The sequence below is a fragment of the Protomyctophum parallelum genome (genome assembly GCF_964188405.1).
Source record: "Protomyctophum parallelum genome assembly, chromosome: 8".
Taxonomy (NCBI): Eukaryota; Metazoa; Chordata; class Actinopteri; order Myctophiformes; family Myctophidae; genus Protomyctophum; species Protomyctophum parallelum.
The window spans coordinates 7,364,545-7,380,340 of record NC_139703.1 but is presented as its reverse complement, the minus strand read 5'-3'; the positions used below and the strand labels follow the sequence as shown (position 1 = coordinate 7,380,340).

Here is a 15,796-nt window from a genome sequence, read left to right as displayed (position 1 = left end):
ACAGTGGAGAGAACAATCATCCTATGTTTCATGTTGGCCCTAATAGTCACCTTAGCAGTTTAATGGGACACTCCTCAGTCGACAGCCACAGACACGGTAACACAATCTTAAAGTAGTCCAGAGGGTATTTCACATCTGTCTCCAAAGAGCGCCTGCACAGTTGGCCTTTGACTGAGGAATTTGGTGTGGCCATTTCTCACAGCCAAACATAACATTAGAGGAAAACCTACTGCATCTAAATGTTTTATAAGAGAAGTTATGTAAGAAGACTAGAGAGAGTTCAAACGCATTGTGTAATATTCATCTAGTGGCAGGTAGGTATATATGTATATGTTGCATGCACATGTGTGTGTGTATGCATGCGTGTGAAGCTAGGTTTGCTGTTGGCAGGCGGCAGGCTGGCCACAGTAGTCAGGTGGATCACTCCTGATCCATTCACAGCATGTGCAGTGCAAAACGTCTCTCCACCCACTCTTCACCACTGGGTCAGAGGTTACTGTAGTTTCCCAGCGTAATACGACAGGATGCTAATAATATTCTAATAATTATATAATTCTGCAAAAGACTATGAGACAAGGCAGTGGAGGATTTATTTTTTGTGCTGTATTCATTGCACAATTAGCCTTTAGTACCCTGTATACTGGCTGCTCTATTCTCACCCCAGCTGCTTATGGAAGCTCTGCTTTGACAGGGACACTGATATGACAAGTAATAATGGCAGAATGACATGGGCTTTATTAGGGTGGTTAAATGCAGTGGAATGATCCCTCAGCTTATTTCAAGTATGACTACAACCCGACTATGGAATCGGCACTGTGTCGCCCGCTGGCTCGAGTCCCAGTACTTCTGCTGCTGCCGATGCTAAGAGTTCATCAATAGAAAGTAAAAGCTATGAATGGTTTGCTGTGAAACCAAACCATGCAGCCACAGTATTAAACAGTAGCAGTGTGATGGTATAATACTGTGTTCTTTTGTGTTCTCCATTGGTGTCTACTAAGGTCCTAGGGTCCTGAGACTGTAATATATTATATATCATAGCAGCATTGGGCTGTGGGGTCACTGGGGTGGGTAGATGGTGGGATCAGGGTGTCAAGAGCAAAAGGGAAAGATAGTGTGTGCGTGTGAGATGAAGAGTGAGAGCATTTTCTGGGCTGACAATCTGACATAATTTCCTACCATCTCTGTACAAGATGACAGACTGTGGGAACTTCTATTTAGAAAACGACTGCGCCATACCCACTGTACATTACCAACCATACCCACTGTACATTACCGGCAGTGAATGTCAATGAATCACTGAATTCAATCAACGAACAACTTCACAGATTACGCACAGGCAGACAGGTGATGAATTTGACACATTTTGGTGTCACAACAACCGAACCCAGCTCAGGGACAAAACACGTGAGCCAACTGGTCTTGCTTCCAACAATATGGCAGGATAAAATATTCTCTCAATTCCCCAAAGCCAGCATTTGTACTTCCTACTTCAGCCTAATTTGTACACACTAGTGCAATGATGTTGCTTGACGAAAAGGACTAGCTCACATTGTTTGCAGATCTTTTCTTTTTAGACAGCCACAGCAGAGTCTAAATTAAACTCAATGCCTTACTGGTGCCCAAGATGACTTGGCCTGGGACATTCTCTTCCTGGTGCGATCAGATGGGAGCGTACAATTCGTTCTTTCTCTTTAGGAATTTAATTACAATTTATCGTCACATGAATGCAGCAGGTAACAACATGCAGGCAAACTATACAAAAAGTGAAAAGATTATTATTGTACATTGATCAGTATGCTCTCTGATGGAAACAGGTGTGTATTCCTTAGTGTTTATTTAACTGTATTACTCCCAGAATTGAATTAACACTATGGCTATGCTGTGTGTATGTCTGAGACAACGGTAGACTGTTGTGAGGACTGAGGAGGAGGAAGTGAGGTAACCAGTGCTGGGGGAGGGGGGCGGGGGGGTGCACTGGCAGAGGAACCACCTCTTTGGAGTGTTTTGATGGGTGCTAGGCAACCAACATAACTCTACTAATGACTAAAGAGAACTGTGTGTCAGTAATAGTAATGTGAGCACAGAGCACTCGATTGCTATTCTTTATTTGATATGAATTGCACTTTGTCTGTGATGTTTTATATATTAAAGACCATTGTTGTGCATAAAATAAATGTCCACTCGGAATGTGAACATATTTATGATCAAAATTGTGATCTTTTCAACACTGACTGAAAGTGTAAAAGATGTCAGCATGTTGTGAGAATGTGCCCACTGGCACTAACACACCATAGGAAGGAACACTGGTATGGGTGGTATGCTGTCAAACACTCTAAGTGAGTCGCTTGTGAGGATATTCAAGATTATCCTGATAATTCACCATCATGAAATTAGTGTGTTTATCTCCTCCCATTCCAGCAAAGTTGCTAAAACACTTGCAACTTGCATGTAAATCTGAAGATGCATTTAAAAATAGATTACGGTTGTTTTCAAGACCACAACATAGATCACGGTTTGCTCCATGTTTACTTTCACATCTCTGGCCAAATTAAACCATGTCAGCTCTCACATAGGAACCAAATAAACCACATCTTCCTCTTAGGAAAGCAAACTTCCTGCAACAACCTAGTTAATGACCAATGTCAATCCCCAAATCATATGACCTTCAGTTCACTCTAAATCAGTGGTTTGACAACTTTTAAACTTCCAGGACCCCCACATTTGGAACTCGCTTAAGGAACCCTGGGGGTCCCCACGGGCCACAAGAACCAATACTATACTACACTACACTTTACATGATGTTACACATACTGGTGGTCTCACCTCACAAGCATCGTTTTGCAAACACCCGCTCACCAAGCTCCCCATGTTGGACAGTTAAAGGCTCTGAGCACTCCCTCATACAGGTGTATTCCGTTACACCTGATTACACATTTCAAGGTTGTGCAGCAGTCCACTAGGTTTGCTTGACAGTTCCCTCACACTCCTGTTGCACATTTAATGGCCCTTGCACACAAGAGTCCAGTCCAATGGCAAGTTTTTAATTAATTCATTGGGAAAACACGCAGGAATCAAACTTGGTTGAAAACAACAAAAGAAAAACATGGCCACTAAGACAGCTTTTTCTGAGCACATGCACAAGAAGGCACAAGAGTTTAAATGTTCATCGTTTTATTTGTGTGGCAGGCCAAGGACAGAGTTGTATGTATTGTAGATCCACTCCATCCCAACGGAGACAAGACAATCATTTAGTAACATTCTTACAGTGGACCTTATACATACAATAACACATACAGACAGACGCACATGCTATTCTGAAACTCATCATCACATAAATAAAACAGCAGCACTTCAAATCACACAGTAGGATTTCCATTGTGTGTTTGTCAAAAGATGACATTTTACTTAGCTTGTGGGACAGTGAAAGCACTCACTTATCTCTAGTGAGAGTCATACAAATGTTATCTTTGACCTCCAACACTTGCCTCTCAGACATCTGTATGGCCCTCATACACCAGTCCTGGAGTACTGACTTTATTGTGATATGACTTGATTTGATTTGATTTGATTTATTTTGAAAAGCAATCAAAATACAGCATTACAATCAGCGATCCAAGGATTACACAGTAAAGTCCAAAGACTTATTTCCACTGGGGTCCTCTCACACCTCTCCGTATTTAATTTTATGGACCATGTTTAGTCTAGCCATTGTAAACTTTGATTCAACTGGGAGCCAGTTCAGCTCTCTGAACTGGTTCCTTCCTATATGGGTTCTGGGTTCCATCCCTAGTATAACCCTGATCAGTCTATTTTGAGCTGACTGTAGCTTTGTTTTAAAAGACTTAATCAAGCCCTCGAACCACGATGTACACGCAAAATCAAAGTGGCACATGTATCCATGTATCTTGCTGTTCGAGCTAGAAACTTAGTCAGTCCGGAGACCTTGTTTAGCACCTTGCTGGCCATATTTCGGCCATCTAAGTTACCCTCTATAATACAACCCAAGTATTTCACTGATGATTTTGCTGCTATGTATTCCGAATTTATTTTGATCTTGAAGTCTGTGCTTCTTCCTAATTTGATTTTCGAGCCAAACAGAATTGATTCTGTCTTCCCTGAGTGTAAAGTTAACTTATTATCTATAAGCCAGGACCTAACATTGGCTACTTCCTCAGTCAGGGAGCTTTCTAATGTGGTTTGATCCTTGTGGGACATTAGCAGTGCAGAATCATCAGCGTACAGGAACAAATCACAGTTACAAGCATCTGTCATATCATTCACGTACACTGAAAATAGGGCTGGACCTAGAATGCTTCCTTGTGGAACTCCACATTCCATGGTGTTTGGGTCAGATAAAATGCCATTCACCTCTACCCTTTGTTCGCGCCCCGTCAGATATGATTTGAACCATTTACATGTTGCCCTGTCCGCCCCCAGAGAAAATATCAGATTTGTCAGTTGAAATAAAAGGGACGTTAACTTGGAAAACAGGGTTTGTGAATGCAAGCCTACAGTAATCTTTCATCGTAGAGCAGCCCATAAAGGAACAGCTATGGGGCTACAGTAAGTGGCGATGCAACAGGAATATCCCGTCTGACCCGACCCCTCATGTATACATTCTATGACCCAAAAGGTCAGAATGCTGTCCCTCTGCGGGTCATACTGTATAGCTACAAGCCACAGGATTACCACAGAAAGCTATATATAGGCTACCGGTACTCTAAAAGGAAATGCTGTCCAATTAAGGGGAACTGGATTCACTACAACTTGACCTGCATGATTTGACCTGCACGGTCATCGTTAAGTGTTAATTCATGGGTCAATTTAACCCATTAAGAGCTGAGGCCGATTCTACAAATGCCTTCTAAATAATGTTGCGCATCGTTGCTGTCAGGCACAAACCTCTTAACCCCATACAGTGATGTAAATAGGTTTTCAATGTAATGAGTCCCGGGATGCAGGGCTGGTCTTAAGTCACAACAGAAGAAGAAATCATTATTATAACTAAAGCTAACAAAATAAACTAGAATAAAAAACAGTACAGTAATACAGTAGTGCATCCCGTGGATGCAGAGGTCGTTGTTTTATTGCGTCCCATATTACTATAAACTTTGTTTGTAAATGAATGCCTTACTTGATCATACTACACAAAAGCATCAACAGATACACAAGCTTGTACCGTAGATCTGCTACTTTTGATGCTTTTGAATTGGAATACAAAATACAAATAAAAAGCACACCAGTGTGAACCAAGTGGTGCAACTCCCGTCGTCCAGCAGGTGGCAGCCATGTCACATACTTCTCTCGTTCCAATTTCACACATGCGCACACCACTCATGCTCACCCAACACAGGTCACAGGTACACACATCACAAACACGTACACAGCTACACAGACATTGCAAGCTGGACGTAGAAGTGGTTGCACCACTTAAAAATGACACAGATGATTTCCCGTTCATTTATATTCTGAGGATTTCACTGTGTGGGCTTATGAACGATAACACTAATATCAGAAGAAAGCTCATTATTATGCGATTTGCGGACGGACACAACATGAACAAAATGTGTTTATGTTCAGCTACGATGTGTCGGCAGCATTAAAAACACACCCTTCCTAGCACAAGTACACAAACAAAGGATTGTCTCAACTATTACACACGTCTGTGCATTTATGTCACAAATGGATATGAGCGCACACGTACCACACACACACATAGAGAGACAGGTTGGGCTAGCTATAATGAACCACCCAGATACCATTGAAACATACATGTCTGTATGAATGCCTGATGCGTTCACAGAAGAAAACAAAAACGAATACATTGTATAGCACAGACACTGGGGGATATACAGGTACAGTAGCTCAGGTACCATTCATTCATCCCAGTGGTACCGGTTACGTCCACGGATGCATAATTAGACCCATGTCCGGTGATAAGACCTACTGTGTAAGTTAAATTACCATCACAAATCACCCTACTGTAAGTTGATAGGGGTGGTGTCATAGGCTGTCGTCATCTTTTGTTTTGTTACAGTCGAGGAACGCCCACCTGTGCTACAGTATGTGGTAGTCACATTTTAGCTTCAATTAATCCGTCTTTTTACAGCATGTTGAAGGGATAAACAGACCTGAGGGTGTGGTGATAATTAATTGTGGGTGTGATTCATTCATGTGTTTCTGTGAACAAGCATGGACAGACAGACTCCTGTACAGTTAACGTCATGTACAGACAGAAACACATGTATACATGTAACACACCTACAACAATTCATGTTATTGTACACCTGTCAAAATGGCTGCTGTGCTGTGAAAAGGGCCTGTTTAGGGTGACATGTTGAACTGTACGCCTACATAATTTCTGATGCTCCTCTAATGTGTGTCATACAGTACAGTATATAGTACAGTCTACCCTTTTTCAGTTCTGTGGCGTTATTCCTGACAATGAACAAGCTCACAGGTCAGGCACTTCATTGTTTCTGATCAAATTATTTTGAAACCAACCTATCCAAGCACTTACTCAGTGGTAACAGACATATTTTGATGAAATAGGCAGCCTAGCTAACATTTCAACTGCTACTAACTGCACATTTGGGTTGGCATCACTTCAGATGCCACAGACAAAGGTCTGAGTTTAATATACAGTCGGAACATATCACATACTGTACATTTTTCGTACACTGAACACAGCAATGAGACACCTAACACCCCTCTGTGAATACCATCCATTCCACGAGACAGACTTGTTGCCCTGCCGCGCGTTGAGAATGGCAGTTTATAGCAGACCAACAAGCTCAAACAACACATCGCAGATGTGACACATTGTGAGCTTGTATCGGGTCAACACACGACAAGGCATGTACTAATACTAATTAGTAGTAAATACTAAAAGTGTGTTTCCTTGCTCACCTGAGCCTCACCCATCATCTAACATGCCTCTTGTGACAGCAGCATTCCATTATCATGCATAGCATACCACGGCACGCTGACCTGAAGTGCAATGAGCATCATACTGTAGTTTCGTGCCTCAAACCTCGAATTCTATCAATAAACAAACAAACACCCATGCAGCCCAATTGTGGTGTGCAGTTTCATCCTAAAAGGTGCACTGCAGTTCAATGCAGTGCACACGTTTGTTAAAGGACCATACCGGTGGTCTGGATGCTCTGGCATGTTTAGCTTATTGAATACAATACGTGGTTTGTACATTTTGGTCAATGTTTTCCATTCATTTCAGTACGATATGAATAGCAACTTGCAGAGACAACGTGCTTGAGATGGGTAATATATACTATACACTGAATAGCAGTTATTTCCTTTTTTATTTGCCAAAGTTATATGTTATAGTATATTTAAAGTGCAGATTGATTTTAAAGATATGAACCGAAAATAGTCCCTTACCTGGAGAGAAGATTGATTTACAAATTAAATTCCAAATGCTTTTTGTTTGTTTTTCCTAGATTGATAAAATGTATTCTATTAATTTGGGTTTTGGGTTAGGGTAAACAAACCTCTAAAAATTAAGCAATTAACAGCTAAATTGTCTATGTTCATGTACTAACTGTATATGGCCAATGCTTTTTGTCTGGAATGGTCCAATAAGCCTCAGTAAATTAATGTACAACGGGCCATGCTCATCCCACTGAGAAATGCAGGAGCACACTTTTTCTCATGCAGCAATACATTGATCAGAGTTCATATACGGTTGTACCTGGTTGAAATTAGGTCTGGGATCAGGGAGGGGACGATAGTGGCCGCCATACGTCTGTGTTTTTAATAAGATATGGAAAAGATTACAGTCAAGACAGGGGTTTACATAAGGGACAAACACACAGGACTGACAAGCAGACACATGGGTTGACAGACGTGAAGAAACAAACATTTAGAAACGTTCGCCCCACCGACTTCATATTCACGCGCGTTCCGCAGGGGGTGCAGTGGCCCGCCACGGGCACCACTCTAGTCCATAAAACAACAGCACTTCAAATTGGATTTCCATTGTGGGTTTAGCAAAGGATGCATGACTATTACAGAAGCGTATGGTACAGTGTCAGGGACACAGGCAGTTAAAGGACTTATCTCCAGTGTGAGAGTCATGAAACATGTTATCTTTGACCTCCAACACCTGTCTCAGACATCTGTATGACCCCCTTACACCTGTCCTGGAGTACTGACATGGTCTTCATACAGCTGGGTCAATATCGTTGCTGTGGAGCAGAAACCTCTCTAATACAGTATGTCCATATTCAAACTTTTTATATTTTTTCGTAAATTAATGCCCTGCTTTGAAGGTATCAAAAGTAGTAGATCTGGTGGTGCAAAGGCATCCTTAAAAGACTGAAAACAGCTTTGCACAATAAAGAGGTTTCCACCCGACAGAGATGACCTAATAATCAATATTGTGATACGAGACTAGATATTGTCTGGGATTTTGGTTGTAATAGTGTGATACTGATACAGTATAGCTTAAAACAAGTGGGTTACGCACATCCAGTTCCTTTCTGATGCTGACATTACAGGGTTTGTGAACCCTGTAATGTCAGTGTTGTTTTAATAAACAAAACACTGAGGAGCAAAGCTGTGTGAACTTTTTTTTCCTTCTTATCCCTCGGCATTGTCATGCACACAGCTTACTCACATACAACAGCATCCATTCCATAGACAGACAGATTATACACACACACACACACACACACACACACACACACACACACACACACACACACACACACACACACACACACACACACACACACACACACACACACACACACACAAAAATTATCAGCAACAAAACGATGGATCATATTATTGTAGTTGAATACAGTTGACACCACACTGACAAAGTTGATGAGTGGACACCAATATCCCCATGACAGAGTTTTTCTAGAATGGCTGGGTATGTCTATTGCACCACCATGGTCCTTGTACATTCTGGCAGTTGCATGTTACCTTTGAATCCCCGTATAAAACACACGAGTGGCAAAAATAGACACAGCAGATTTTCTGGTAAAGCTACAAATTCTGGTAACCTGTATTTGTTTCTAGCACTATTACTCTGTATAGAGACCGTACAGCACACACAACAGTACAGCAGGTACATACGTGGACATTGTTTGGACGCATGCGTTCCATTTTCAACCTGTGTCCATTTCAACACCTCCATAATGATTTCAGTCAGTGTGGAAACTGTGCTGCTGCTAGCTAGCTCTGTCAAGGTTGCTTGCCAGTTGCCACGTTATATGACTGAGACATAGATAGGTGAGATCAATAAAAACCATGGCAGGTCATGCCAAGAAGTTACTGTCTTATGCAAATCAACTTGCAGCAATTTGTCTATCAGCAATGAGGCTTTCCCAGCTTGCCCAACAATAGCGACTTAAGCCACAACTTGGCTTCTTTGGCCTGGTTATGAAAACTGATGACTAATGCTGGCCGGGGCCCCACCCCTCCCACCACAAACAGACGCATGTGCAAAAAGGCTGGCAAAGAGGCCATAGCCGTGTGCCCTCCTATTCTTAAAATAACATTGGCACCATGACTAAATGGTTACCGTTGGGAGTGGAACACCACCGTCCTCAGCAGATGAGAACGGTAGCCAGCATCATAACTCAAGTATCTAGAAGGGTGACAGTCTCTTCATACATAGTGAACTGACTGCTTTGTTGCAAAGCTGTACAGTCTGTGGGTGTAAACTGTAATGTAATGGTTACTGCTGTTGCTGTAGTGAAGACTGCAGACGCAAACAGTCAAATGGCGTATTCCTTCCTATTCCTAATGAGAGCTTGAGAATTGAAGCTAGGTGGTGAAACATTACTGTAATATCTTGTCCATGGGAAGTCTTTAGGTCATAAAAGCTCATATGTTTCTAGTTACAGTAGGTTAGGTGTGTGGTATGGTGTCAGTCTGAGAACATGGAATTTGTTTTAGTTATAAGCCTGAACCCTGCACAAGTCATTCTGCATACCATTACATTATTCCTTGCTTATTTTAACTACTATTACTTGGACTACTATGGATGAAGTGGTGGCTAGTTGTGTCAACATCAAAGACATACTTCAGCGGGGCTGAACTTGCTTCCCATTGTGTTGTCTGCATCTGCAACACAAGTGTAGACATTGTGTTGTACAGTACTGTGTGCTGCTGCTACTACGCCACCTGAAATACTGTTTTTTAGCTCCAGTAAACAACAGACACAATCTAAGAAGCTCAGTCACAATTAACTTACAAGAGTCCTCACATGAACCCCTCTGTCTGTCTGTCTGTCTGTCTGTCAACATACAGTATTGTTGACAGAACTGCTTGTAGAAGTTTAGGGAGTGCCAAATATCCACAAAACCGACAGTAGGCTGCTTGCAGCTTCCTATAGCATCGAACATGCCAATTAAATGTGTTTCCTCTTTCATCTCTCTACACAGTATGTACACAATAATGTACTACATCAGATGTTTCCTGTCAAAAACATGTCCTGTCAGTCTAAAAGCCATAAAACTCATGTGACAGAACTTTGGGAAAGCACTCAAAACACACACACACACACACACACACACACACACACACCCCCACACACATGTACACAGACAAAGCTATTATGAAGATAAAAGGGTGGATAGATACATACCATGAGTTTCAGAGTCTATGTATTCCCAAGATACTCTCTTTAGGACAGATAGCCTTAGATTCCCTCTGTAGAACCACTGGAAGTCTATGGAGTACTGTGTGTGTCGCACATACACACATGCAAAACTCACATAAACACACACAGCCTGCACACGTACACACCACAGCAGAAACTTGCTGCTCCTCCCATTGGACCCAACCCAACAAGCCCCTCCCTCTCTCCCACAGAGTAGTCGAGCAGCCTCCGCGGGGATTGGACGGCCAGACACGCAGAGCCCGCCCCCTCCTCATTGCTGGCCAGGAAAGAAAATAAAGCAGTGAGTCCAGTCAGTTTGCATGTGTAAGGGAAACTTTGGTTCCCGGGTGAGAATGAGGGGATGTCAGATAAGAGACATGCTTATTGCAGTGAATTATACTGTAGATATTGGTGGCAACTTTGGCAAGGTACACAACAACATTTAAAGGGTAAACAGTCATGGGGGGTTTGCAGCGACAGGCTTTGTTTGGCAGCGCCTGGGTGTGTCTGGACCAGTCACTGCTTAGGAATCTAGAATGCAGAGCCTCTTGAACAAGAGAGAGACAGAGAGAGAGAGAGAGAGAGAGACAGAGAGAGAGAGAGAGAGAGAGAGAGGGATAAAGGGAGAGCATGTGTCGAGAGAAGAGGGGAGAGAGAGAGAGATAGAGGAAGGGAGAGGATGTGTGGAGAGAAAAGGAGGGACCAAACCACACCCAGGCGGCCCTCCATACAGAGTATGAAAATGAAGGCAGATACAGGCAGAATTCTGATTTTAGGAAAGGGGAAAAAAGTGAGAGAGAGAGAGAGATAGAGTCTGCATCACAGGCTTAGACATGCCCCCTCTCTGTCTATCTCTGCAAGTCTCTGAAATTCATATACCGGTAGCTTCAGTCTAGCCTCAAAACGGAGGAAAGAGACAGTCAGGAAACGTTTGCATTTGGACAGCAGCCAGCGGTTATGTAAGAATGTTAAAAAAATAAACAGAAACCTCGGCTCATTTGATTCTCTGACCCTTCAGTACTTGGGTGGGTCCAAGCTAAAGTCACTGAGCGAGTCTTTACCATGGGGCTGTTGGGGCACTGTTCTGTTTCCTTTTGTACTCAACACCACAAAAGGAAACATTTGTGTACCTGAGAAGAACATGTTTAGAGCAGTGGTTCCCAAAGTGGGGTCCGGGGACCCCTAGGGGTCCTTAAGAGAGTTCCAGGGGGTCCCCAGCTAAATGATGGTCCATTTGGTTCCATTTGTACACTCTCAGAGTTAAATTAACTTTGATTTTACAATATACATTGGGGTCCCAGAGATAGAAATGGGGGTCTGTAGCCTAATTCAGGTCAAACTGGGGGTCCTTGAAATGAAAATGGTTGAAAATAACTGTTAGAACCGTGTAAATCTTCTCCTTGGCATTATATTTTGAAATGGGGGGTCCGCACTCCGCGGGCTAATGAGTGTCAATTTGGGGGTCCTTGACATGAAGAAGTTTGGGAACAACTGGTTCAGAGGACTCAAGAGAGTGATGCCCTCTTGTGTCTAAGAATATGTATGGCATGCAGGCACAAATTGTGGCTGTGTAGTTCTTGACACAGCTCGGCTGTAATAGAAAGTTATGTTGTAGAGGTCGCATGCATGATAGATGCAGCATTCGAATAAATGAGAATACAAAACAATAAAAAATGTGTACAGTCCAGCTGTATAACTGGGTGTCAGTGATTTGTGTAAGTGTAGGGTTGTGTGTCTTTGTAAGTATTACTGAGGATGTTGTTATGGTCTGGCTACCTGCCTGTCCATCTTCCCACTTTGGCCACTCCCCCCTCCCAATGCTTCTACACACACCTGTCTCCAACTGCCTCATCAGCCCAATTGTTCCCTTCTCACCTGTGCCAACTTCCCCTATCAAGCCTCCACCTAAGACTGGACTCATTCTGCTCATTCTTCGCTAGAGTATAACCTATTGTTGGTGTGTTTTCCGGACTCCTGCTTTTCAGTAGATCTTTCCCCAGTGTTCCTCAGGTTTGATTTTCTGCTTGTTTTTTGGACTTTGATACGACTTACTCCTTTGTTTACCTTTTGACCTGCCTATGGATATTATGGTTTTTGTCCTGCCTGCTTCAGTTTATGTAAGCCTTCCCCTTAAGTTTTGTCATTATTAAACTCTTGCAAAGTACTCTGCCTGTGTTGCCTGCATTTGGGTTCTACTTTGACACATATGTAAGTGATGTAAATAGGTTTTCAATGTAATGGGTCCCGGGACCCAGGGGTGTTTGTTTTAGATGGGTACCAGGGACATTGTTGTATGAGTCCGAATTCAATGAGTACACTACTGAGTACAGTATTGCATCCCAGGACCCCCGGAGGGTGACATGATTGCATCCTTTGCATCACTGTGTAATCATAACATTTTGATTTCAGAAGTTCATGGCTGAGTGATCTCACCATTCACATTGCCTTTATAAAACCCTTTGCAGAATAAAATAATGGCACTTCCAGTAAAGCCTCTTGTGTACAGTGGCTGTGAGGCACCAATTACATTTTAGAAAAAACAATCCCTGCTGGCTAATGTCTCTATCTATGTATGCTTCCTAGAATGACTGAAGCCAGTCACAACAAGCATTTAGCTGGCTAATTCTAGATTAGATTAACAGTAACAGTCATATATTGTGGTTAAAGTGTCCGCCCTGGGACTAGGAAAATACCAAAGACTGTGAAAAATGGGACCCAGTGCCTCCCTGCTTGACACTCGGCATCAAGGGTTAAATCAAGGGTACGTCGTAGTACATGTGTACTTGCACATCATGTGCAGGGGGTGTACTTGTACATCAAGCTGCCTCACGCAGCTGCCTTAAGCTTACTTACTTAAGCATCAAGCTGCCTTACTTACTTAACAGTCATATCTCAACATAAACCATTAAACTATATGCAGTAGTTCTCAAAGTGTGATCCGGGGATTAGGGGTTGTTGAGGCGGTTCCAGTGAAGGCTGGGGTCATCAAAATCATTTTAATCACCTTAACCCTGTTTTCATAATTCTCCTATTTTTGAAAAATCACAAAATATTAATTTGAGAATCACTGAATAGATTTGTGCAAATTCAAGTCCAGGAAATATTCTCCACTTCTGGGACTCAGATAATCTAACTGGTAGAGTATTAGAGATGTTCAGAATGTATTGGTCTTGTGTATTGGTCGATCCGATACCTGTGTGTAGTTTAATTAAGATATACGTAGGTCGGACAGTGGTTCTCAAAGTGGGGTCCAGGGACTTAGGGTTCCTTGAGGTTCCAAATTGACCCTTACAAGTCTGTGCAACTCTTGAGAGTTATTGGGATCCTTAAAAAAAGAGAAAGTTTGAGATCCTCTGATCAAGGAATAAATGAAAATTAATAATTGTTAAAGTGCAGCTACAAAATATTGTAAAGTGAAATAATGTAGGAGTATAAAACTGTTGTGCAAACATCAACTGAAGCGTTCAAAGTACAAAATAATCGATTACTGTAAATCATTGGTTCCCAACCTTTTTATACTCAAGTACCACCGTAATAATAACTGATTACAGGACAATACAGGAGCTTATCCCTGCCATTTTTTTGTTCCATTCCTAAGCCGATAAGGCTGATGCTCTGACAAAACTCACTCTAATCACTAATCAGCACAACTGATGATATTTCTAATGTGATTAATCCGTTCTCAAATCTTCTATTAACGGCTAGGTGTGCTCTCATTGCCCAATTAGCACGGCTGGAGAGCCTATCTCAACCATTTGCTTGTTCAGAAGAACTACCTGTATAGTAATATACATATTTCATTCCACTTTCATTCCACAGACTTTTTTCTCCTTTTTTGAGCGAGGGGGGCTCAAGTACCACTATTAGTACAAGAGTACAGTGGTTGGGAACCTCTGTAAACCGCTGTAAATGACAAATCATCATGTGATAACTTATGTGGTCGGAAAGGCATAGTCTAGCATTTTAAGCAGTATCGGCAGCTTTTCCGATACGGATATCAGTATCGGAAACAACTCTAGTATGGAAGACCATCAATAAAGTAGAACTACTTTGTCATCCTAAATAAGGGGCCAGGGGCACAGCAGAGTATGGGGGACCTCAGTGGTTTAATCTTGAGATGCAGAGTCTGTCTTGTGTCCACATTCCTCCACCCACCACATCCTATTGGTCTAAAAATATCCTAAAAAGGACAAGTAGCCATACGACCATCGACCTCGTCCACATGCTAAGCAATGTTACCCTGGAATCTGCAGTAGCTGCAACCAGACAATGTCTGTATTGTCCTGGGAGCTCGCTGGATAAATATTTAACATTTATAGTGCCTGAATGACACTGAAAACTGGGTTATAGTGTGCGTGTGTGTATGTGTGCGTGTGAGAGACGTTAAGCATGCATGCTTGCACTTGGAAACGCCTTGCTCTGTAACACAATGTTGACAGCCAATGAGCTTGAGCAGACCGTGGCGCCTCCCATCCCCTTGAGACTGTCCAATCACAAAATCCTACTACACTTGAAATGAAAAATGCATATTCTCTCATAAAATAATATGTGCATTGAAATCATACAGTAGGCCTGGAATGGTTGACAGAGATAGTGTGATTTGATTTGATTTGATTGGACGTCGTACAGGAAAAACAAGTTACATCATGTTCATCAAGGAAGTGTCAAGGATGCAACACAAGAACCTTTTTTGACTTATTTTCACTGTGGTCCTTGCCTGGTCTGAGACAAATAACATTGCAACAAAATACATACAGTACAGGCAAGCAGTACATCAAGAACTTTTAGGAAATGTCTGTTGTTAATGTCTAAAAAAATACAAATAGCAATTTAGCTTTTGCAATTTTCTGTACAAGCTTGTATGTATGAATATAGGCTTAACCCATTCTGGACATGAACCCCTTTTGGTGTAACTTTTAAGCATTATGTTATACTTTAGCTGTTGAATATGACATAGCAGATCTACAAGCTCATAGCGTAGCACTGAGTGCCGCGCTACGAGCTCGTAGATCTGCTATTTATGAAAAATCATGAAAAAGTGTCAGAAATCTTTGAATATATATTCTTTCCAGGGACCCCCCAGAACAACATATTTTCAGATGGGGGTCGGCGGCCAATTACATATAATTCTAGGGGTTCATCTTGACATAGCTTGAGCAC

General features: G+C 42.1%; 1 protein-coding gene across 16 annotated transcripts in view; it reads right to left on the bottom strand.

Annotated features, from left to right (window-relative positions):
* cast (calpastatin) overlaps positions 1-15,796 on the bottom strand; it is a 61,669-nt gene that overhangs the window by 31,362 nt on the left and 14,511 nt on the right. For 9 of the 16 annotated variants that reach the window (XR_014569669.1, XR_014569670.1, XR_014569671.1 and 6 more), the window contains exon 2: positions 7,712-7,765. The exons of the other annotated variants lie outside the window; for them this stretch is intronic. Coding sequence is in view for 6 of the 9 variants with exons in the window: in XM_083771849.1 (XP_083627975.1) it covers positions 7,712-7,765 (54 nt within the window). In the remaining 3 variants the exon portion in view is untranslated. The remainder of the gene's footprint in view (positions 1-7,711; positions 7,766-15,796) is intronic. 16 annotated transcript variants of the gene reach the window in all.